This window comes from Bombus affinis, chromosome 1, assembly GCF_024516045.1.
Source record: "Bombus affinis isolate iyBomAffi1 chromosome 1, iyBomAffi1.2, whole genome shotgun sequence".
NCBI classification, from domain to species: Eukaryota; Metazoa; Arthropoda; class Insecta; order Hymenoptera; family Apidae; genus Bombus; species Bombus affinis.
Genome location: NC_066344.1, coordinates 20316872 through 20341074, shown reverse-complemented (window position 1 = coordinate 20341074; position 24203 = coordinate 20316872). Strand labels below are relative to the sequence as shown.

General features: G+C 37.9%; 3 protein-coding genes and 1 long non-coding RNA gene across 10 annotated transcripts in view; 1 reads left to right on the top strand and 3 right to left on the bottom strand.

Moving 5' to 3' along the window:
* The window catches only part of LOC126917633 (aminopeptidase N-like), an 87863-nt gene that overhangs the window by 42172 nt on the left and 21488 nt on the right, over positions 1 to 24203 (bottom strand). The gene's annotated exons all lie outside the window — the stretch shown is intronic.
* Positions 1 to 24203, bottom strand: part of LOC126917643 (aminopeptidase N-like) — a 143167-nt gene that overhangs the window by 98050 nt on the left and 20914 nt on the right. The gene's annotated exons all lie outside the window — the stretch shown is intronic.
* Positions 8582 to 24203, top strand: part of LOC126918066 (uncharacterized) — a 60737-nt gene continuing 45115 nt past the window's right edge. For 2 of the 3 annotated variants that reach the window (XR_007711195.1, XR_007711196.1), the window contains exon 1: positions 8584 to 9028. This is a non-coding gene — a long non-coding RNA (uncharacterized LOC126918066). Of the gene's footprint in view, positions 9029 to 24203 lie in introns of all 3 variants that reach the window. The other variant, XR_007711201.1, reaches the window with a different exon arrangement.
* The window catches only part of LOC126917605 (aminopeptidase N-like), a 73332-nt gene continuing 69348 nt past the window's right edge, over positions 20220 to 24203 (bottom strand). For 2 of the 5 annotated variants that reach the window (XM_050724691.1, XM_050724700.1), the window contains exons 10-12: positions 21653 to 21958; positions 21475 to 21553; positions 20220 to 20726 (exon numbers count right to left, since the gene is read on the bottom strand). In XM_050724691.1, the coding sequence (XP_050580648.1) occupies positions 20499 to 20726; positions 21475 to 21553; positions 21653 to 21958 (613 nt within the window). In that variant the 3' untranslated portion in view covers positions 20220 to 20498. Of the gene's footprint in view, positions 20727 to 21474; positions 21554 to 21652; positions 21959 to 24203 lie in introns of those variants that run through there. The other 3 variants (XM_050724682.1, XM_050724673.1, XR_007711013.1) reach the window with 3 other exon arrangements.

Here is a 24203-nt window from a genome sequence, read left to right as displayed (position 1 = left end):
GCTGTGGTATTGGTTGTCTGTATGTTTCGATTGGCTGGTTACTTTAGCGTAGCTGAGACTACCAATGGTGTTGGTGCTGATGGGTTTGGAGTTTGTTGCTTGCTCTGTATTTGGTATAATTTCGGGTTTCGTGCTGTCCTGTTGGGCTTGTGTGTTAGTGATTGTCCTTCTTCGTAGGGGCGGGTACAGTTTGCGTTGTAATTGTTTCCTAGCTTCGCAACCTTTGTAACTGGCTGGGTGTTTTCCGTTGCAGTTGTAGCAATTAACCTCCTCTATTTTTCCCGTGGATGGGCAGTGTATCGTAAGATGATTTTTTGCGCATTTAACGCATGCCGGGGTTCTATTACAATAGTTTTTAGTGTGTCCGTGTTGTTGGCACATTATGCATTGTGGGATTTCTTTTTTATGTCTAGGTGGCTCCACTTTTACTATTGTGTTTAGTAATTTTTCTATATCGTATATTTCTTTGTTGTTGTTCCTAGGTTCTAGTTCAACTAGGAATATCGGTAACGGTTGTTTGATATCGTATTTGTTAATGTTATTAATTGTCCTTACCTGGTGTCCGATTTTTTCCAGTTCTTCACTTATTTTTCCGGTATTTGTTTTTGGGTGTAGTCCCCTGATTACTGCTTTGTAGCTTTTGTCAGTTTTGAGTTGGAAAGTGTGATACGCTGCCTGTTTTTCCTTTAGTGATCTTGTAATTTTTCTGAATATTTCTGGGGTGTTGGTTTGCACTTTCACCTGGTCTATTTTTATCTGTTTGATGACATAGTTGTCTTTCCCTGCGGTGTTGATTAGTAGTTCTATGAGGGGGTCAATTATTTTCGCATCAATGTATATCGGTGGTGGTTTGGGGATGCGGTTTGTCGGACTTTCCGTTTGGTCCGTTGCTGCCTCTTCTGTCAGTGCGCTGAATGGATTATGCAGCTTGATATCTTGTAGCCATTGTTTTTTTTTCAAATGTATCAATTTTCCTCGCGCTTGCGAGCGGGGTTACCTTCCGTTTTTTGCTGGAGGTTGCCACCGTCCAGCTTTCTTCCTGGTGTATTGGTATGTTTTGCTCCCCGTCGAATTGTGTTGTTTCCATAATATCGTCTTTTTTCTCTACATATGTAGTCTGTAGCTTTATTTATGAGATATGTTTCACCGGAATTAACTATTTTTATTGGTGGACTCTGCATGATTCCACGTTTTGTCGATTTTTGGCGTTTACTTTGTCCCTTTCTCTTCCCTCTTGCCGCACTTTCACTGGAGCACTGTTTCGCATGTCCGTTTAGGTCGCCTGCCCAGGCGGAACTGTTAGACATCCCATCATAGTTCTCCTCTGCAGCATCATCGTGACGGAAAGTTTTTCTCTCGTGAGGTCTTGTTAGCAAGATACATAGCGTCTTTACGCTCGGTGGATATTCTATGTTTTTACAAAGTGTTCAGTAATACTTGTACCGTAGACAAGCAAGTGGAGTACAACTTAGACTTTGGAAGAAAGCGCATTTGGTTATCCCATTGATCGCGGATTCCTTATTGAATCTAAGATCATTGTCATTAGCATCTCGAGTATCTAATTATCATGGTTACTTGTCAAATTCTGTAATAATCATATTTGCGCTAGTAAATATCTTCTCTATTGTATAACAACAATGTCTAATCCAAATGAAGATTCGCTTCACGCCCCTAACCTTAATCATAATGTGTACCCGACATATACATACACTTAGGTCACAATCACTGATTTCGTAAAATCGCTTTGTTTCTTGTTACTTTTCTTTAATTACTTTATCAATGAAAACTATGAAGAATATTTAATATGCTTAACCGACATTTTATTTTCTATGTTTTTTATTTTATTATTGTAGTATATTATTGGTTCATGATAAAGTAATCTGCATTGAAATTAACCATTCATGGAGTACTTAGTTCTAAATCTGAATTAATCATATTATGAAAAATACATTTCCTTTTATATTAAGGACAACATTTACAGCAAAAGTAATCTATCAATGTGTGTGTTAGTATCTGAATTGGAAAGCAACGTTTACGCATCAAAATCGACTTATCTACAAAACGGAATCTTATCTAAATAACATTCATCATCTTCTATTTATTCCTGATAACTCTACAATTTTTATAGACATATTAGTCTCAATTTTACGCGTTTCATTTCACGAACAATTTCTTAGATTTTATGTTTGAAAAGTACGCTTAAAAATTAATATTGCATTAATATTTGTAATTTTCTAGATTTCTTAAAGTTTCAAAAAGTAAACCGGTCTTCTTAAAATAGAAAGACAGTCTACAGATAAAAATGCAATGACAAAGATAACATATTTTTATATCATACTATAATTGAGAACATTATAATAATTATCGTCAAATCACTTAAATTAAAATGTATTAAATATTTCATTATCAAAGCAGAGGTTCGTTATCGTACATTGCTTCGGTACGAATAATCTAATGAAATGACATTTTAAAGTACTGAATAATGAGGAAGGAGTAGGACGGAAATAAAGAAAAATAATTCGTACAAGTTTGATTCCTACAATAGATCATGTAGAGTAAATAATAAAATAAATATGTTTATTTGAATTAACTACCAAGTTTCAACATCTTAAAATTCAACATTGGACTTTGCCCAAAATAATCAAACTTGTCGTAGATAGAAACGTAAACAAAAGGTAAATAATGAGATATAAAGCAGGTAAATAAAGATAATTCGAAAACAAAAGTGATGGATATTATACAAGTAAGTAAGTATTAGCATCGACATTATTTTATGCCATATCTGATGCAAAAATATGAATAAAATAGTTTAAGGATTAAGGGAACTTTAAACATTTTTTCCCGAGAGAACGGATCATTTGCAACCAATGGTTTCTTTGAGACTTTTGCTCCAATGATGAGTACTGTACGATAATAACAGAAAAAATCGATCTCGAAATCATGCTCAAGGTCAATTTTGCGGTTCACTTTTTAAACAGATTTTCACCGAACTGCAGGTGTAGAATCACTTCCTAAAGCCATGCATAATTTTTTGACACCCTGTATTTATGTACTAGACCACCAACAACAAATCAAATAGTCTGTTACGTCGCGCGAAAAGGTCCGCGCGACGTACTTCATTGTCTGACCGTCAAGGCCCAAGCATCGTTAGATAAACCCTCAATAAACCTAAGGCGCCACCATAAACCGAGTCTTATTAGTTGGCAGGAATCTTTAATCCGACAAGTATTTTCGGTTTATTACTGGTACTTAAAAAGTCCTTAGGTCTGTTGTTCATTCTTCCAAATTACGGAGATGGAAGTAGTTACCTAATGGGAAAAACGAAATAATTGCGTAGCGGAAAATCCGAGTTTTCCCATAAACAATATCGCCTAGGACCCACGTTGGTAGGAGGCTTCTTCCTCCTATCTTCCTTCACAACATTGGTCATAACCAATCGGCATCGCGGATCATTGTTCTCGCTTTCCCAACTAAAAATGTAAGCAACGAATCCGCGTTCTTCGTTCAAAGGGCATACCCATACCGAGCTTCCTTCCATCAGAATAAACTTCAGAGTTCCTTCATCTCTCACGGTGCCTAGAGTTCCTACAGTCCCTATAGCTCTCACCGTTCCTACATATCCGAGAGTTTTCCTACAGCTCTCAAAGTGCCTATAAGGCCTAGAGTCTCCTATGGCTCTCACGGTATCCAGAAGTACGACAACTCCTACAGCTCTCACGGGCCTAGAGCTCCTATAGCTCTCACCCTCTCATCTAAGAATAATCCTTCTCTTCGTTATTTGTATCTTAATCAACGGCGTTACTACTTTGTGTGATTATATAAATTGTTGGAAATATATATTTTTATAACTCTGTGAATCCCAGTGTTATGCCACAACAACTACCCCTATTATCCTAACCGAAATAAGGCGATCGGACTATTCGTGGTGTCGATTATTTTAATAGTGACGGGAATTTACGACTCCCGTTGACGCGTATTCTAACAATCGCGTCTCTCCGCGATAGCTCGAAAATACAATATGATAATATAGAGTAATATATATTGTATAGACATGTAGGATTTCTAAATACTAAGGAATTCAATTGTAAACTTGAAATCCCGCAGGGAGGGCTCGCCTTGCGAGCCTATGGGGGCTGGCAAACCCACGTTCCCGCAGCCAGGGGGACCGTCGGGACAAGCGTCCCGCTTACGTGAGTCCCTATGTACACCGCAGGGAAGGTTGCCGGTAGAGAGAGGCGGCCACACTCTCTCCAAGGGGCCTTGGGTAGTAGCGCACCCACGATCCTGATGCCAAGGATGGGACCGTCGGGGAAAGTTCAGTGTTTGTAGGCGCCCTGTAAGTCCCGCTTACGTGAGCCCCATCTGGAACTGCCGAGCTCGGTTAGCAGGACGCCGGGCCGGTAGTGACGTGGCCGTACATCCACACGATAGTCCCACCAACGACTTAGGTTGGTACCACGGGCGGGTCGAGTTACAGCCCGGAGGGAGTAGCGACCCCTCTGCTCGGCCAAATAATGGGTATGGACTCGTGGTGGCAGTGGTTGATGGCCAAGATGCTGGCAAGAGGGCCGAATTAAGGTGTTCTCCCACCGAATGGCCTTCGGCGTGTGAGCAGCGTCCCACCTGCTCCGGTACCGTCCCGGTAGACGGAAGGGCTTAGAAAGGGCCCCGTTCGACCTGAGACGAGCGACAGCCCCTGCAGGCCTAGCTAATCCAGGAAGCAAGGCACTGTGTGTCTTGCGCGACGGTTGGGCGTTTACCCAACCCCAAGTGGTCCAGGGGACCCGGGTGCTATATGGATCTTTATCTGCGGAAAGTACCCGTCACCAAAAAGACCACTAAATGTAAATATAATGTAAACTTGAAAACTTTCTTTGAAGATTACGTTATTAAATTAGAAATAATATTTACCTTGTCATTGTTATTTCATTGTTGGCCCAAGAGTTAAAATAAGACAAGGCTCGAGATTTGCAGTTTGCTATGTTTACTTGGCATGCCCACTTGCGAATGTGTGATCTGAACAACAAGGTGACGTCGTCATCATTCTCCTTATCCTCAAATCCAAGTTTATTGTATATCGGTATTAAAAGCGAGCTTAGATATCGCTGTAATGTAATAGGAATAAAAGTAATGTTACGTCGCGTGAAAAGGTCCGCGCGACGACCTTTATTGTCTGACTGTCAAGGCCCAAGCATCGTTAGAGAAACCCTCAATAAACCTAAGGCCCCACCATAAACCGAGTCTCATTAGCTTGCAGGAACCTTGAATCCTGCAAGTATTTTCGGTTTATGGCTGGTACTTAAAAAAGTCCTGAGGTCTATTGAACATTCTTAAAGATTACGGAGAAAGCTGGTAGTTATGACGGGAAAAACTGGTAATTATATGGTAGGGAAAACCAGGCATTTATATAATAGAAATGTCCGGATTTTCCCACGAGTCATGCCGCTATGGTGCTTACGTCTCCCATCTTCAATCGTTAACGTCTTAGCCAATGAGTAGCGCGGATCCTTGTCCTCACTTTCCTAACGAAAAGTATGAAGAACGAATCAGCTTCCTTCGTTCAAATGGGACGCCCATACCGAGCTTTCCTCCGTAATCACATCAGAACGTACATCAGATTTTCTATGGTTCCGACGAAGAGTTCCTATGGTTCCGACGGAGATTTCATACATTTCTTACGGCTCTCAGAGTTCCCACGGCTCTCACGGTGCCTAGAGTCCCCCTAGCTCTCACAGTGCCTACAGTTCCTACTGCTCTTACGGCTCCTATTGCTCCTTTGCTACTACTGCTACTACTGCTTCTGCGCCACCAAGAGGGTCAACTCTACTGGTTCGCATCCCCAAAGGGCAACCACGCAAGGGAGTCCAGCCAGTTCAGTTCAGTTCCAGTCCAGTCAGTTCATCCAGTCAGTTCAAGTCACTCAATCAAGTCAGACGGTCGCAGTCAAGCAGTCGAAGTCTATTCATTCGGTCATTCGGTTGATTCTGTTGATTCGATTCAGTCAAAGTCGGATCTGATCAATCGCCACATCTACTACGACACGAGAGCCTTCCTCTATCAGATTGGCAGTCAGAATCTGAGCAAGATCCAGGCAATCTTCATACTCAGCGACGTTACTAGTGTGTGTGATTATACGAAGTTGTTGGAATATATATAATTTATAACACTGTTAATCACGGAGTTATATCATTTAAACCACCCCTATTGTCTTAACGGAAATCAGGGGATCGATCTACTCGCGGCGTCGATTACTATAATCGTAACGGGAATTTACGACTCCCGTTGACGTGTTTCCTCGCGATTGCGTCTCCCCGCGACTGGTCGAATTTACAAGTAATTTATACAATATGATAATTATAATAATATATTAATTATAATTTATATACTTTGAACGTGGCATAATCTTATTTTATATAAATTTTTATTAAATAAAGTATTTACATTTTTACATTCTTAATGATTTTAAGGTGTATAGCGTATTTTACAGCTGATAGTTGAGATTACAGAAATGTCGAATCGTAAAGATTAATAAAGGAGAAGTGTTAGTGTTCCACAAGAAATATTCTTATACGTAATGTTTATATACATACATATGTAATTTCAAAATGGAAAAATTTTATCATATTTGTTCATATCTTTTGTATGTATCATCTTTTTTTCCAGAACTATGTTGGTTAATGTCAATGATTTTTGTATTGATGCTATGTGTAATACTTCTTTTGTATACTCATATGTAGATCTCGGCCATTTGATTTTAACTTACAAATTTAAAATAAAGAATAAGAGACGATATATATTATTTATGGTATGAAAAATAATAAGGTCTATAATAACTAAGAACTTTCAAGGAGAGCGCGTTGAATCAAAACGTATTAACAAACCGTTCCGCGAGTTCTATACATTCAGTCAATTGTCGAAGTGATTTTATAATAATAGATGGTTCTCAAACTAAAATGTTAGTGATTAATGATCAGCGAATGGTTGAAAGTAATACATTGTACTAGATACATTGCACCTCAGCATAGGAAAATTATGAAATGGTTTTTGACTACGGAAATCAATTACCTATAGTTCCTACCACTGTTCCTATTCAATGTCCAACAGTCAATCTCTTCAGTTGCAAAAGTGATGTTCTAAGTGACTGCTTTTCAAGAAAAGATCAAGCTATAGTTATCGAGGCCAAAGATGGAATTCAAATCAAAGACTATGCATTTGTAATTGACAAAATTACAAATCCAAGAAATATACGTTTTATTTGAGGAATTTCTAGCGGTGTAATTTGCGTTTTTCTTGCTACTGGGGAATTAGCCAAATAAATTACCAACAACTACAATGCGATATAAATAAACTGTTCCAATCTTCAAGCCTGATTTCGTTAGACAGATACAAAAGAATCATACTGTTCAATGTCTATTCAATGATTTCACATGCATTGCTAGAAAACATCAGTGGCGTTCTTAATAGCAGGCGTGATTGAGGAAGATTTTCCACACATAAGCAGTAATTAGATTTTACATATAACTAAGAAGTAATCAAAATAGGATACGAAAATACCACTTACTGGATTTATCCAATCTCCAAAGCACTTAAATATTTTTTATGCGAACAAATGTGGCATTTAGCAAAAGCTACAATGAAACCAAAATACAGAAAATACAATTAATGAAGTCCTCGAAACTGATATTAGTTGAAATAAATCAAAATCCATCAAACGAACTAAAATTGATAAGGCTGAAGGCTCCAATAGCCTCTCTGGCATCGACATCAACGGTACAAACATGAATCAGGATATATTGAGCAGATCAAAAACATAAAAACAATCAAACAACCTAAGAAGAAAGCAATTAGAAAAAATCCAGAAAGGAGTATATTACTCCTGAGTAAGTATTGTATGCAGTGTAGCAGTACTATTATTTATTATTTATAGCGCCATTGTTATTACAAAATTTCATACACATTTGGACGACTTTTGGATATGCACCTTTGTTACGGTGCAGCAGACGGCAATAGTACAAAAGCGCAACGGGGATTATATGGGGAAGAATATCCTAATAGAACTATACTGTGTAAAGATATTTTGCAAAATAACCTAACGATTGAGGCATACAAGTACATTGAATCCTGCGAAATCTGGCAGTCGAATTCTGCCGATCCGGATCTGGGAGATAGAATACTGCATCGTATTCAAGAAAATCTCAGGTTAAGTATAAGCATTATTGCTGTTGAAGAAGATATCAGCAACAACCCCCTCATGTTCTGTATTGAAAGGGAAAAATCCACACCTGCATAGCTTTCAGAAAGTTCAGAAGTTAAAAATAGTTTTTCTTAGAAGAAAAGAATTTCGCAAATGAATGAGTCGGAAAATCGAAAGCAACTTCAATTTCTCCGCCAGGATATTATTTATCGATGTGGAAACATTTTATAAATATGGAATAACAAATATACGTAATGAACATTTCTGGGAACGTGAAAATCCTCACCCATTAAGGGATGATTCATGTAGAATGGTACACCGCCATATTTTACCAACGCAGTGCATGAGCACTTGACTAACTGTTTCAGAAATTTTTTTTTATTTATTAGAATATTTACAATCAATTCTCGTTGAGAATTTTCAGTAACTTACTTTGGCGTGATACAGTGACATGGATTATAATAGCTTTATATTGTTGGTACTACTAGAAACTAAGGATTTAATCTAGAGGGTATTTTCTTTTTAGTCTGCGGATCTGGTCCGTCGTGTCCAGTAGTTGGGTGACTAGTGGGTTGTGGTGTTTGTTGACTCTTGTGTTATATCTGCTTCTGAACTTGTGTATTTCATCTTTGACTGTAGGTATCTTGAGGTCACGGTGGATTGTTTCGTTGGTAACATACCAGGGTGCATTTAATAGGGATCTTAGCGTTTTCGATTGGAAGCGTTGGAGTATTTCAATGTTGGAGTTACTTGCTGTTCCCCATAGTTGGATTCCGTAGGTCCAGACAGGTTTTATTACGGCTTTGTAGAGGGTTATTTTGTTCTGTATGTTTAGTTTGGAGCGTCGGCCCGTGAGCCAATAGAATTTTCTTAGTTTTTCCTTTAGTTGCCTTGTTTTTTCCGAGATATGTTTTTTCCAAGTTAGCCTCCTGTCCAGGGTCATGCCCAGGTATCTTACGGAGTCCTTGCTTGGGATTATTGTGTTGTTAATGGTGACCTGGGGGCAGGTTTGTTTTCGGAGCGTGAAGGTTACATGGGAGGATTTTTTTTCGTTTATTTTAAAACCCCATTTTTGGAACCACTTTTCCATGGGGTCGAGACTTCGCTGGAGAGTGGATGAGGCAATTGCCGGGTCTGCGTGGGTAGCTAATAGTGCTGTGTCGTCGGCAAATGTTGCTATTGTTACCTCGTTTGATATGGGTAAGTCGGCAGTGTAGATGGAGAATAGTAGGGGTCCGAGGACACTACCTTGCGGTATGCCGGATTCTATTGGGAATGCTGCGGAAGTGGCGCCTAGACATTTAACTATGAATTGTCTGTTGGTTAGGTAGGATTTTAAGATGGAGTAGTATGGGTGGGGTAGGATCTTTTTAAGCTTGTAGAGTAGCCCTTCATGCCATACTTTGTCGAATGCCTGTTGGATATCTAGGAATACCGCTGAGCAGCATTTTTTCTTTTCGAGTGTTTGGCTGATCATGTGGGTTATGCGGTGGATTTGCTCTACTGTTGAGTGTTGTTTTCGGAAGCCGAATTGGTGATCTGGGAGTGTTTTCAATTCTTCTAGAAGTGGAAGGACACGATTTGTCAGCATCCTCTCGAATAGTTTAGACAGGATAGGTAAAAGACTGATTGGGCAATAGGAGCTGGCTTCATATATTGGTTTACCGGGTTTGGGGATGAGGGTGATTAGTGAGATTTTCCACGCCTTAGGAAAGTGTTCTAGGCGGAGGATGGCGTTGAAGATTGATGCGATGAGTGCGATCCCTTTTATGGGGAGTTCCTTGATTGCTTTATTTCCTATTAGGTCGTGACCTGCTGCTTTCTTGGGGTTTCGGCGACTGATTGCTTCTATGATCTCTGCAGAAGTGAAGGGTTGAATAGGAGGGGTCATTTGGAAGGGAGTGTGCAGGTATTCGGTGACGTCCGCTGCAGCTATGGAGGAATGGGTTTGGAATACTTCAGTCAGGTGTTCAGCAAATAGGTTGGCTTTTTCTATAGGGCTACGCGCCCATCCACCCTGCGGGCGGCGGATTGGAGGTATTATTTGTGGGGGGCGCGTGAGTTTCCTGGAGGCTTTCCATAGTGAGTAGTTTGAGTCGGTTGTGGGGGACAGGCTGGCGAGATATTTGTGAAAACGGTCGTTACTGTAGTTCTTTATGGTTTTGGATAGTTTTCTAGTTGCGTTGTTTAGTTTGCGTTTGTCCTCCGGTGTTCTATGGGTCTGCCATATCCTTCATAGTCTACGTTTTTCTGCTATTTTTTTTAATATGTACTGGGGGTATTCGTGATTGCTGATGGACGTTTTTGCCGGCGTGGAGACGCGGATAGCGTTTATTATGCTCGCATTTAGGTATTCCGTGGCTGCTTCGATTTCGTCATTGGTTTTTAGTGAGGTTGAGGCTGAAGTTGTGCGGGTAAAGACTTCTCTAAAGAGCTGCCAGTTGGTGTGTTGGTTATGAATGGAGCCATTAGGTGTATTCTCGATGATGGTTGAACTGACTGTTACTATCACGGGGGAATGATCAGAGGAGAGATTGGCCGAGGAATTGATTTGGACGTGTCTTGGCGAGATATTTTTGGTTATGAAGAAATCAAGGAGATCGGGTATTTTGTTTGTGTCGGTGGGCCAGTGTGTGGGTTCGTATGTGGTAAGGTAGTTGAGGTTGTTGGTTATTATGCTGTTGAGGAGGTTTTTGCCTCTTACTGTAACCAGTCTGCTACCCCATTGGGTGTGTTTAGCGTTATAGTCTCCTCCGGCTATATATCTGTTGCCCAGGGTGTCCAGGAAGTGGTCGAAGTATTCTTTGGCGATGGAGTGTCTGGGAGGGCAGTATACAGCTGAGGTGGTGATTGTACCATGATAGTCTTCTATTGCTACGTTTGTTGCTTGGAGGTAGTCTTTCTGGAATGGTGGAAGTTCGTAGTGCTTGATGTTTGCTTTGATTATGATTCCGGTGCCGCCGTGGGCCTTTCCGCTGGGGTGTTGGGTATGGTAGAACTTGTATCCGTTTATGTTCAGGTAGTTTTTGTCGGTGAAGTGGGTTTCAGATATGAGTATTATGTCGATTAGCTGGTGTTTTTGGAAGAGTTCTAGCTCAAGTTTGCGTTGCGCTAGACCATTGGCGTTCCACAGAGCTATGCGTCTTGGTTTTATTTTGTGTCTGGGCGTATTAATTTTTCCATTATGATTGTTAATAGCGATAGCAAATTGTTTATTTGCTCTGATTGTTTCTCTATTAGCTTTTCAAGTCTAGAGACGTTGTCTGTGTTAGGTGAGGTGGGGGCACTATTTTGGGGAGGATCCCTGTGGCTATTTGGTGTATTTTGAATGCCTTGTACCGCTTGGGCATAGGAGTTTGAGGGAGTGGTGAGTTTGATAGGGCTGGGTGTTTGATTGGTTGGGGGGATTGGGATAACGGTGGATTTCGGCGAGCTGGGTGTTTGGTAATTTTCCTCTTTTGTTCTAAGTTTGGGGTATTTGCTTGAGTACAGAGTTTTGTAGGCTGAGCAGCCTTTGTAGTTGGCAGGATGATCACCTTGACAGTGGATGCACTTCGCTGGGGTTTCCGGTGATTTTCTGCACTGGTCGGTGGGGTGTGTACCTGCACATTTGACGCAGCGGAAGGTGTGGTTGCAGTATTTCTGTGTGTGCCCATATCTTTGGCACCTTTTGCATTGGACTATCTCCTTTTTGGTTTGCGGTGGTTCGAATTTAACGATGGCGTTCATTAGGCGACTGATATTGTAGATTTCCTTATTGTTGGGTTTCTGTTTTAAATCGATAAAGAACAGGGATAACGGGTCTTTCGTGACTCTATGCCATATGTTGCTGACATTGATGACTTCGTGGCCGAGTTTCGATATTTCGGTTTTTAGCTCGTCGATGTCTGCGGAGTGGTTGATGTTTCGTAGCACCACCCGAAGAGGTCTTTCTTCTTTGAGTTGATAGGTGTGGAAATTCAGGCGTTCGATAGGCGTTCAGGGCCCTAAGTGTCTTGGTAAGCTTCCTGTAGGCTTCTGGATTCGTCGGCAGGATTTTGACTTGGTTGTTGGTTATCTTCAGGTTGTAGTCCTCCTTGGAGATATCTCTCTCTAAGGACTTGATCATTTTCTGGATGTCGATAATATCATTAACAAATATTGGTGGGGGAGGGGGGCTTCTCTGTACGTAGTGGTTTGGTGGCGGGCCTGCGATTTCTATTGCGTCGTTTGAGGATTCCAATATTGCGAACCTGTTGTGAGTGTTAATTTGTGTTGTTGGCTGTTGGTTCGAGTTTGTGTTTGGTGGTTCAATTTTGCGTTTTTTCGCCTTATTGGGGTCGTTGGCACGTGGGGATCTGCTGCACTTCTGCCACGGGGGGAGTAGTGCGGGGTAGTTGTGAGTTTGCACAGGCGAGCCTGGTCGTGATTGCTGGGCCATCATCGAGCTAGCTATTTCAACATGAATAACTAGTCGTGAGGCTATGAGGCAAGGTTCGGGTTGGGGTTAGGTGCGTAGGCTTTTCTTCTCTCTGACGGATAGGAAACACTTGGGAGGATAAGAGCACGTTGCGTTCACTTTCGACGGTTGGGTGACACGTGTTACTTTCGAAATTCACTGGGCACTAGAGACACGTCCGCGCGCTTCGGCACTCAACAGCGAACTGTAAATGATAAATGAATATAAAATATTTTCATGATATATAAAATAAAATAAAATATATACTATACAGTTATATGAGATACATAATGAAAATGAAACCATTAGTCCAATCAAAATAGACATAAAAATAGTGATCAAAGAATAAACATTCCAACGGAGCTAAATTCTGGTAGAAACCTTGGGTACACCTGTAGAAGTAAAGTGCCAAAATTCTCCATTGATTCCATGTGTGCTAAAAAAGTTATTCATGGTCAAAGTAAAAATTTTCGGATTTTTTTAATCTTTCTAGAAAACGGTAAGTTTTATCGAAAATATAGCCCAGACAAAAATTGTAGATCATAAAATTATCTACAAAAATGTTGCTCATACTTTTTCCCCTAAGAATATCGCCTAATCGAAGGAATCGAATTCCTAAGATATCGCCATTCTAAAAGTTGAAATTCTATTGTCCACGTGGCGACGCTCATATACCTGCTTTTCAGAAGTGGCTTAACAGAAATACTTTTAGTGTTGAACGTTCCTTTCGAGTGAATACATGTATTTATTGATAGCGTCTATTTTTACAGTTTGTACTCGTTAATATTTTTAATAAATATCACAATTGTGCTTTATTTGCAATAAACTTTTGACGGAAGGTGAAACTTACAGTTAGTCGTGTAATGAAAACTTTGATCGATGCAAGTATCGAAAGAGGTGATGAGTTTGTTGATTATCTGAGAAGTGAAAAGTCTGTAACAGTTCTCGTGGATTGCCGAAAATCATACACCCGGAAAACTTCAATTGCTGCTATCAAAAGACAACAGCGGGATGGACAAGCTAGTGCATCAAAAGTATGTCCACCTCGTACTAGAGCACAACTAAGTGAATCCGACTTTTGTTTTAAAAATGAGCCTTAATTTCCCTAAAAACAAATGAAGATATTGAAACAGCTACGGAATACTTAAACACAAGCATAATAAACACTATCCGCTCCTCCACACCTACTAAGAGTTCTATCAACAAACATGTATACCCCCATTACATATTTAAAAAAATCGCAGAAAAGCATAGACTTTGATCATAGAACACCGGATGACAAACGCAAACTAAATAACGCAATTAGGTATTTAACCAAAATCATTAAAAACTATAAAAATGACTGTTTCCAAAAATATCTCGCCAATCTGTCTCCCAAAGCTGACTCCAACCACTCACTATGGAAAGCTTCCAGGAAACTCACGCGCTCCCCGCAAATAATTCTTCCAATCCGCCGTCCGCAAGGTGGATGGGCGCGTAGCCCTATAGAAAAAGCCAATCTGTTTGCTAAACATCTATATAACGTATTTAAACTCTATTCATCCAAAATTGCCGCGGATATCACTGAATACCTGCACTCTCCCTTCCAAATGTCTCCTCCTATTGAACCCTTCTCTTCTGTAGAAATTATAGAATTAATCCGTCGTCTAAATCCCAGGAAAGCAACGGGGCATGACCTAATATACACTAAAGCAATCAAGGAACATCCCATGAAAGGGATTGCATTCACCACATCAATTTTTAACGCAATCCTTCGCCTTGAATACTATCCCAAGGCCTGGAAAATATCACTGTTTACTCTCATCCCTAAACCGGAAAACCAATACACGAAACTAGCTCCTATCGCTCAATTAGTCTTCTACCTATTTTGTCAAAACTATTCGCGAAGATGCTAACGAATTGACTCCTTCCACTCTTAGAGGATTTGAAAACACCGCCAGATCAACAATTCGGTTTTCGGAAGTAACATTCTACAATAGAGCAAATTCATCGTACAACACATAATATCAGCCAAATCTTAGAAAAGAAAAGATATTGCTGAGCGGTATTCCTTGACATTCAACAGGCATTCGACAAAGTATGGCACGAAGGACTTTTATTCAAAATAAAGAAAATCCTATCACACACCTACTGCTCCATCCTAAAGTCCTACCTAACGAATAGACAATTCATGGTTAAATACATAGACCCCACAACCACAACATTTCCAATAGAAGCTGGCATCCCCCAAGGTAGTGCCCTCGAATCCCTGCTGTTCTCCATCTACACCGTCGATTTACCACTTTTAACGGATATAACCATAGCGACATTTGCTGATGACACAGCGCTATTAGCATCCCAACCCGAAAATTGCCTCATCCACTCTCCAGCGAGGTCTCGCCTCTATGGAAAAGTGGTTCCACAAATGGGGCTTCAAAATAAATCCACACATGTAACCTTTAGGCTGCGAAAACAAACAGGCCCTCAGGTGACCATTAACAATATAACAATTCCTAACAGGGATTCAGTCAGATATCTGGGCATGACTTTGGTCAGGAGATTGACATGGAAACAATACATCATAGACAAATCGAAGCAACTCAAGGCTAAACTTAAAAAATTCTATTGGCGACGTTCCAACTTAAGCACGCAGAGCAAAATGACGCTCTATAAGACCATAATAACACCTGTCTGGACCTACGGAACCCAACTATGGGGAACAGCAAGTAATTTCAACATTGAAATACTTCAACGCTTCCAATCGAAAACTCTAAGATCCCTTCTTGATACAACCTGGTATGTTACCATCGAAGCAATACATCGCGTCTTCAAGATACCCATAGTCAAAGAAGAAATAACAAAATGTAGTAATAGATATGTCATAAGAGTTAACAAACATCAAAACCTCCTAATTACTAAATTACTTAATACATCGGACCAGATTCGCAGGCTAAGAAAGCACTATCCGTTAGACCTAAGCACTATATTCAACTAGAAATAAACTTATTATAAATAATTAGCCATGTCACTGCGCCACGCCAAAGAAACTTACTCAAAATTCTCAATGCGAGAATTGATTGTAAAGTACTTGTAAATGAAAAAAAAATATTTCTCGAGTATACGTAAACACGTATACTCGAAATATTATACAAATATATGTAGTATAGTGTAGTATCGTGGACAGAATGTCTGGGAGATATCGAGTGCATGTTATCAGCGTTGTCAAGGAGTGTTGTCAGCGTTGTCAAGAAGAGTTATCAGCGTATTAAAAAAGAACCGTTGTAACGAAAGTAGTGAGTGACGAATGGTGACTGCATACACATAGACTGACGGAGTATCAATAGATATTGTAACAAATCATACCGTTACCCAAACCTAACGTTTGTGTGTGTTGTAACGTTTGGTTGTGTAACGTGTGCGTGTGCGTGGGCGCGCGCGCGGCTGTGTATATAAATATAATTAAAGCAACTAGGCGTTTAAATGTTGAACACATTTTATAACTAAGTCTCTAAATATCTATACTCCGCTATAGTCTTTTGTACTGTAAGTGAACGCTAGTATACGTCGAAGAATTATAAATTTTCCTATAGCAACCTCTCCATCGTAGTATTTCATTATTCGCATCTACACCCAAATATTTGTAACTCTTTTGTACTTAAGGTCACATGAAGGTTACAATGTTACAGATCCTTAGAGTGATTTCGTTATGATTTCGCTATCACGCTGTGATGATTCTTATCATCAAAACAACTCAGATATTCAAGGCGATCAGGTTATGTTGTTCATCCTGTATATATGCAGAAGCTGTCTTAATGCAAATTAATAAAGTTTATTGATTACAAGTACTTTATAATTTGATGTGTATTTATGCTTCAACATTATAAAATGAGTGTAATGAAGATTAGACAGAATTTTTTCGACTTGTAGCAAGAACACTACTTGTAGAAAGACAATTAATGAAAATCAAATTGAAAAGTGCGTTGATTTTTTCAATAAATTATATGTGTCAATTCTAACTACTGATAGGTAGATTCAGTAAAATTTATATGTAATATTACATATAATAGTTTGTTCCTAATACTTTATGACAGCAAAATTTCTTTTATAAAATTGTATAATGTGACTCTTCAAAATCATATTTAAAAATTTACTATTGGAAATAGTATTCATATATATACTTTTATAAAAAATTTACTATAACATCTCATAAAAATTTGTGTTTGGTATCATTTTAATCAGGAAAATGTCATTGATATGTTAATGAAATTTATATTAACTACGCATTTAAAATAAACTGTGATATTTGTGTTGGATTACCGATGCGAAGGCCAAAGTAACCATCTTTCGAGTGTCCAGAATCTAAACAATGTTTAAGGCCTGTCATGTTTGCCCTGAGGGAGGATAGAGGGGGAACTGGAGTTCCACCGGGTGCCTCTCTACTTCTAGGGCGTAGTTCGGATATATCTCCGGGACCGGAGTAATATCTACACTAACCGTGGCGGAGAAGTGGTTAGCAAGGTCCTGCAGGCGTCTGTATTAGGCCCACTTCTCTGGGACCTCGCGTATGACGGGGTGCTACAGACACTGATGCCTCCGGACTCGGCATTGACGTGCTACCCAGAAATGGCATGCGTGGCTTCCATCAGAGGATTAGGGCCGGAGCTCTCTCTTGAGAAAACCAATTACGGGGCCTCTCCAACTGAATACCGCCTGATTCTAGGCTGGGGTTTTTAATTGAAAAGAAACAATGGATATTTATAATCTGGTTAATCCAGATGTAAGACGGCATATTGTACCGGTAATGAAAGTATTATTTACTTAACAGAATTACCTTATCTAGTTAATACTGCCTGTCAATTTTTCAGATAAGATTATCAAAAATAATTTCTCCTTTATATATGTCGCGCAGAACAATCCAAATATCCACTGAAATCTTTTCCACTTTTCAGTAACCTACGACTTAAGTATAACTTTACTAATTTCTAAGACTTCTATTATTTCATTTAAATCGATACGTATAAATATCTCTGAGATTATTCATGAGACTGAAAAATGTTTCAAAAAAAAAGCTAAATTAGGGACGCATAACTTGAGGGCAATAGTCTATTATGGGTAGAAACATAGAGGACATATGAAGGACACCTTTATTGTTTTGAATGAAATTATTTTTTAATACATTAATCGTTCCGTCTTGACATTCCCTATGAAAAGTTATCAGCTTATCTATGTCGGAAAATTAATAATTTAGCAGGTATGTTATCTTCTATTTTATAAAATTTAGTCTACGAAGGATAAAGGAACGCAAGTGTAGAAATAGTGCCTTAGATTTTTCATTGTCTTTCTCTTCTGAAAACAAGAAGAATTAGTTCTCTTTTTGTGATTTACTTCTATCTATAATAGTATTAACTTCATGAATATAAACTAGATGATTTATTACTATTTTACGCAAAATGGCTCCAATTTACTTTATGCTCTATCGTATTCTTACATTGTGTGAATACATATATTCCATTATATCTATAGGGAATGTATCATAATATATAGGACCGACTTCAGGAGTGAAGAAAAGGTATAATGAAAAAGGTTCATATGAGCATGGCTCCATCTGACCTTGTTTTAAAATTATAGTCACTATGAACAAAAAATATATGAAACTTACGTACAAAAGTGCGTTTCTAGAGCAGCTATTCTAAAAAATGTACCAAAAAAGTGATAATTACTGATATACTGAATTTCCACGAATTTAGCATGCACTTTTCAGGCGGCGCAACACGAAATATTTATTTTCTAGAATATTTGACAGCGATTTACCCAAGAAAGTTCCGTTAAATCAGGTCAAATTCATCCCAATGGCTCGAGTGAGTAGACTATATTATTTATGGCCACTGTATATTGTTGCACTAGAAAGTCTTTCAATTTCTTCTGTAGGATGTTGGACTTGCTGCACCATTTTCTCATAAGATGTAGTAGGATGGAATTTTGCTGTCGCCGATGCTATATTTTTAAAAACATATCTGCAAATGTCTCCGTAATCAGAGACAGTTGCAGTTCTCCTTTTTATTCTTTTTAAGTTAACGATGAAATTAAAAAGCTCTAATAAGATTAGTTATTGGGAGTTTAAACACCTTTGCTTGTACTTCCGTTATTACTTGCTGACGCTTGTTTGTAAACACGTTTTATCTCTCCGAGGGTTCGACGGAGAGTCCTTCAATTCCCATATTCTATTAAAGATATATTATACACATATCTTTTGTTATAGGTACTTTTTAATTATAACAAATTTAATCAATTTCACTTGCAGAACGAAAAAGATGTATATACTAAGGGATTACCCGTCAAAGGTAAGTATCACTTTCACCCCTCGCTTTATCCATTTCTCCCGCAAATTATAATTATAAATTATTAAAAAATATCAATTTTTTTATTCTCTTTTTTATAATTCTCTTTTTTTAATTTATTTCTAAGTTAAGTTATTCTCATTTAAATATCTTACTGTAATTATTATCATACAGGTTAGGGCGGAAATTGTAGCACAACGGGGCAAGGGGTGATTCTACGTAAAAAACTAAGAAAAAATTTTGGCATAACGCTTTTTCATCCGAGGCTCCATTTTTAAGAAAATCGAGTTTGAAAATTTGACAAGTATATCTAAATTTCCCGAATTAAAGAAGAATGAATAGTCGATAGGAATTTAAACTGCATGTGAAAATAAGTGAAAAATGTAGAATAAAATTTTCTCATTTGATGCTTTGTTTCTTCAAGAAAGATAAATTTGAAAATATGTCATGCGTGTATATCAGATCAGTTCGTAATTAAACAAATTCAAAGTTTACTTTCTTGAAAATGAGACTTTAAACGGAAAAATATTCTTTAATATTTTAAACTGATTTTTACATGTATGATAATGTCGTATTAATTAATCCAGTTGAAGTATACTTGACAAATTTTCAAACTCGATTGTCTCTGGAACGAAGCGTCATATGAAAAATTTGTATTTTATATGTTTAACTTATTTTTTCATACAGATCCATCCCGTGCCCGGTTATTTTTATGATTTCCGATCCACTCTGTATAAAAGATCGTTACATTAGCAATTATACCATAATCATTGTTGCAAGATATCTCGGGAATCACATAGAAAGGACGTAGTACACGGACAAGTTGAAGAGTTAAAAAGTTGGAATCAGCTAGGGTTAACAAGGCTGATGAAGTCAGAAGGTTAAAATTATACATGCATATTGTTTTATTTCGAGTGAAAATATAAAATTATAAAAGTCACTCAATATTTTATTTATTTTTAAGTCTCTTTATCATATATCTATATTTATACAGTTACAATATTATTTATAATATTACAAGATATTAAGTTATAAAACGCTAACTGGTGTTTCAAGTAAATGACATAATACCTATATACACACATGATTGCACCAATGCATGAAACATTTACTATATAAATTATGCATCTTAATTATGTAACATATTTCTAAACAGCTTCATGCGATTAAAATTACTATTTATTTTTCATGTTATAATGATACTCTTTTTCTTTGTTAATATTATTGTAAATAGATTAAATTGTACGAATTAAATAAGTAAATCCAGAACGACATTATGATTTCACTCTTTATTATACATTTTTTAACATAGTATAAAAATATATTTGGACCAAACATCATTCCCTACAATCATTATTACACATTAAATTATAAAAATATTCGAAATCTTCACGGATTGTATATCATATCTCTCTATCGAATCATTGATTCCATGATCGTGTTAATGCATTCTATACATATGATCATTCTCGATTTGTTCTAATACTTGGTTGTATTTTTATGCGCCTCGGTTGCTCGGTGAACCAATTAAATACATTCTAACTACAGTTCAACTGAATACGTTTTTAGTAGAATCTAAAATAAATATTGAGAATATAATGAGAAGCGTTTCAAATGTCAGCGAACTGGAGGAGTTGAAATAGTCCCTGTGAGTGTACAACCAGTTCTCAATGGTTTCTTGATGGACGTTAAGCCATACCAAATTTCCGATTGCCTTCAATAAGGTAGTCTGAACAATGTGTGGTTCAAATCTCTCCTTCGCCAAAAACAGAATTAACTGTCAAGAAAAAAATTATTGCATACTATTAATTATTAGTAACTGGAGAAACTTACTCAAAATGATGATAGATATATTTACTAGTATGAAGTTTAAGTTACTACTATATAATGGAGAACCACAAGGAAGGAATATAATCAGCAATTATTAATCTCAATAACCAGTTATTGAATATATAAAAAATGTAGAATGCTATAATTTTGAATATATCCTTGATTATAATCATTTATAATATTTCATAAATCTATTACCTATTTTGAGGACCTTTATATCTTTTGATATATAAACTCGTCATATCTTTTGCATGTGCTTTTACATTATAATTATGAAACTTTCTAATACTACGACAATTATGAATAGCACGTCTAAACATTTGTTCGTATAAGTTTTCTTCGGATTCATTCTGTATCTCTTTTCACTGTTGGCTATTGTACTAACGATTCTTTGTAAGAACATAACAACCAAACTATACGTCAAATATATTGATTAGCCATGATGTCCTTTTCAATTCCACTCTTGTCATGTAAAAATGATTGAAAACATTTATAAGTTAGATCAGACAAAGGAAACGCATGAGTGCATGAAGAACGACAATAAGAGCATATTTTCATAAGGAAAAAGAAAAATTACATTAGAGGCTTTGTTAAAATTCATTTTGTGATAAATATCGACCAATGCATTTAATTAAAGTAAAAAGAATTAAAATAAAGTTTTAAAGTTAATATATTTTAACTAAACGTTATCGTACCTGCGTAAATTGAACCTTATTTGTTATAGTGCTTGCAATTATGTCTGCACTCGATATGATGATGTCTTCGGCTTCGTTCCTGAAATCAAGAAGTTCTGTAGATTATACCGAATCAATCACACCTCTATACTATTTGATCGGATTCTCGACGATGAAAACAATTCCAATTGATAATTACAATTTTTTTATCTTCTCAACTTCGCTGGTGAGCACTTCCAGAGCAATGCTGACACCCTTTGCGTTCTGAGATATTACATCTAGAACTGCATTATCAAATGTCACAATTGCGTTTTCCTGAATGGACATGTGCAAGTATTCCTTCAGAAGATCTACTGACTGGGAACAAGCCAAGAGAGAAAATAAACTCTTTTTTTCGACTTCGTCCTTCGTTTTCAGGAATTCGGTCAGAGTGTAGTTCCACGCTTCTTTATTTGCAGATCTTATTCCATCGCAGAGAATATTGTATTTCAAGTCAACGTCGAATCTGTAAATAAAGTAATTACGTTTTTGTTAAAAAAATTCATCTTGCACTATACATATTGACTATCTCAATATCGGCAATATCATTTAATTCTGCTTCGATCCACCATTTTTTGTGACTCATCGTCTTGCCTTCGTTTCAATCGAAAAAATGGGTTCCTAGTGATTCAAAGAAACTTTTAGCATGCAATTAAAAACAGGAATAACGCATACTAATCAACGATTATTTCTCTCAATCTTAAGAAATATTCTAGTGATGGGAAATGATATAGAAAACGGAATACAGTCAGGAATTTATATTATATACATATTATATATTATATATTTATATATTATATATATGTCGGAGATGGAAGAACTCCGGAACCTTCCCTTTGGAACTTTGGGAAGATCCCTTAGTACTGTAATCCAGATTCCACCGTAGCCGTATTAAGAAATTGTTGTCATTCGATTTGACTGTACTTATTCGAGATTTATGATAGTGAGTTCGGGCTAAAGGCGACAACCAGTCGCAAAACGTAGTCGCGGTCAAGGGTCGAACGTTTTGTCTAACAAAGGCATGAAGTAATTCTATAGCTCTCCCTAAAAGAGATATTTGGGACGGGGCACGACGGTAAACGTTTCAATGGTTTCTGCCCCGTGGCTCGCCACACGCAGACTTTGTCCTTCGGGTAAGATGATTGCCAGATGTCAACGCATCTTCACAGTATATGTTTAGTTGGGCGAGGACCCGCTACGAATATCAAGTTTCAATTATACAAAGTCTTTCATATAGACAAATAGCCTGTGCCCCAACTACGGGAAGATTTTTTTTTATTTTTGTTTATTAGAATATTTACAATCAATTCTGGTTGAGAATTTTCAGTAACTTAATTTGGCGTGATACAATGACATGACTTATAATAGTTTTATATTGTTGGTTCTAGTAGAATCTAAGGATTTAATCTAGAGGGTATTTTCTTTTCAGTCTGCGGATCTGGTCCGTCGTGTCCAGTAGTTGGGTGACTAATGGGTTGTGGTGGTTGTTGACTCTTGTGTTATATCTGCTTCTGGACTTGTGTATTTCATCTTTGACTGTAGGTATCTTGAGGTCACGGTGGATTGTTTCGTTGGTAACATACCAGGGTGCATTTAATAGGGATCTTAGCGTTTTCGATTGGAAGCGTTGGAGTATTTCAATGTTGGAATTACTTGCTGTTCCCCATAGTTGGATTCCGTAGGTCCAGACTGGTTTTATTACGGCCTTATAGAGCGTAATTTTATTCTGCGTGCTTAGGTTGGAGCGACGGGAAATGAGCCAATAAAATTTTTTGAGTTTGTCCCTGAGTTGTTTGGATTTGTTTAGGATATGTTGTTTCCAGGTTAATCTCCTGTCCAGAGTCATGCCCAGGTATCTGACTGTGTCCTTGTTGAGAACTGTTATATTATTAATGGAGACCTGTGGGCAGGTTTGTTTTCGCAGCGTGAAGGTTACATGTGTGGACTTTTTTTCATTAATTTTGAAGCCCCATTTGTGGAACCACTTTTCCATTGAGTCGAGACCTCGCTGGAGAGTGGATGAGGCTATTGTCGAGTTGGCGTGGGACGCTAATAGCGCTGTGTCGTCGGCAAATGTTGCTATGGTTATTCCTGTTGATATTGGTAAGTCGGCAGTGTAGATGGAGAATAGAAGGGGTCCGAGGATACTGCCTTGGGGTATACCCGCTTCTATTGGGAAAGTTGTGGTAATGGCGTCTGCGTATTTAACCATGAATTGCCTGTTGGTTAGGTAGGACTTTAGGATGGAGTAGGAAGTGTGTGGTAGGACTTTTTTAAGTTTGTAAAGGAGCCCTACGTGACATACTTTGTCGAATGCATGTTGAATATCAAGGAATACCGCTGAGCAGTATTTTTTTTTTCAAGGGTTTTGCTGATATTCTGTGTTATTCGGAGGATTTGCTCTATTGTGGAATGCTGCTTCCGAAAGCCGAATTGATGATCTGGCAGAGTTTTCAGATCCTCTAGGGGTGGAAGGAGTCGATTCGTTAGCAACTTTTCGAATAGTTTTGCCAAAGTAGGTAGAAGACTAATTGGGCGATAGGAGCTAGTTTCGTGTATTGGTTTTTCGGGTTTAGTAATGAGCGTAATTTGTGACGTTTTCCAGGTTTTGGGATAGTATACAAGGCGAAGAATTGCGTTGAAGATTGAAGAAATGAGTGCAATCCCTTTTACAGGTAGTTCCTTAATTCCTTTGTTACTTATTTGATCAT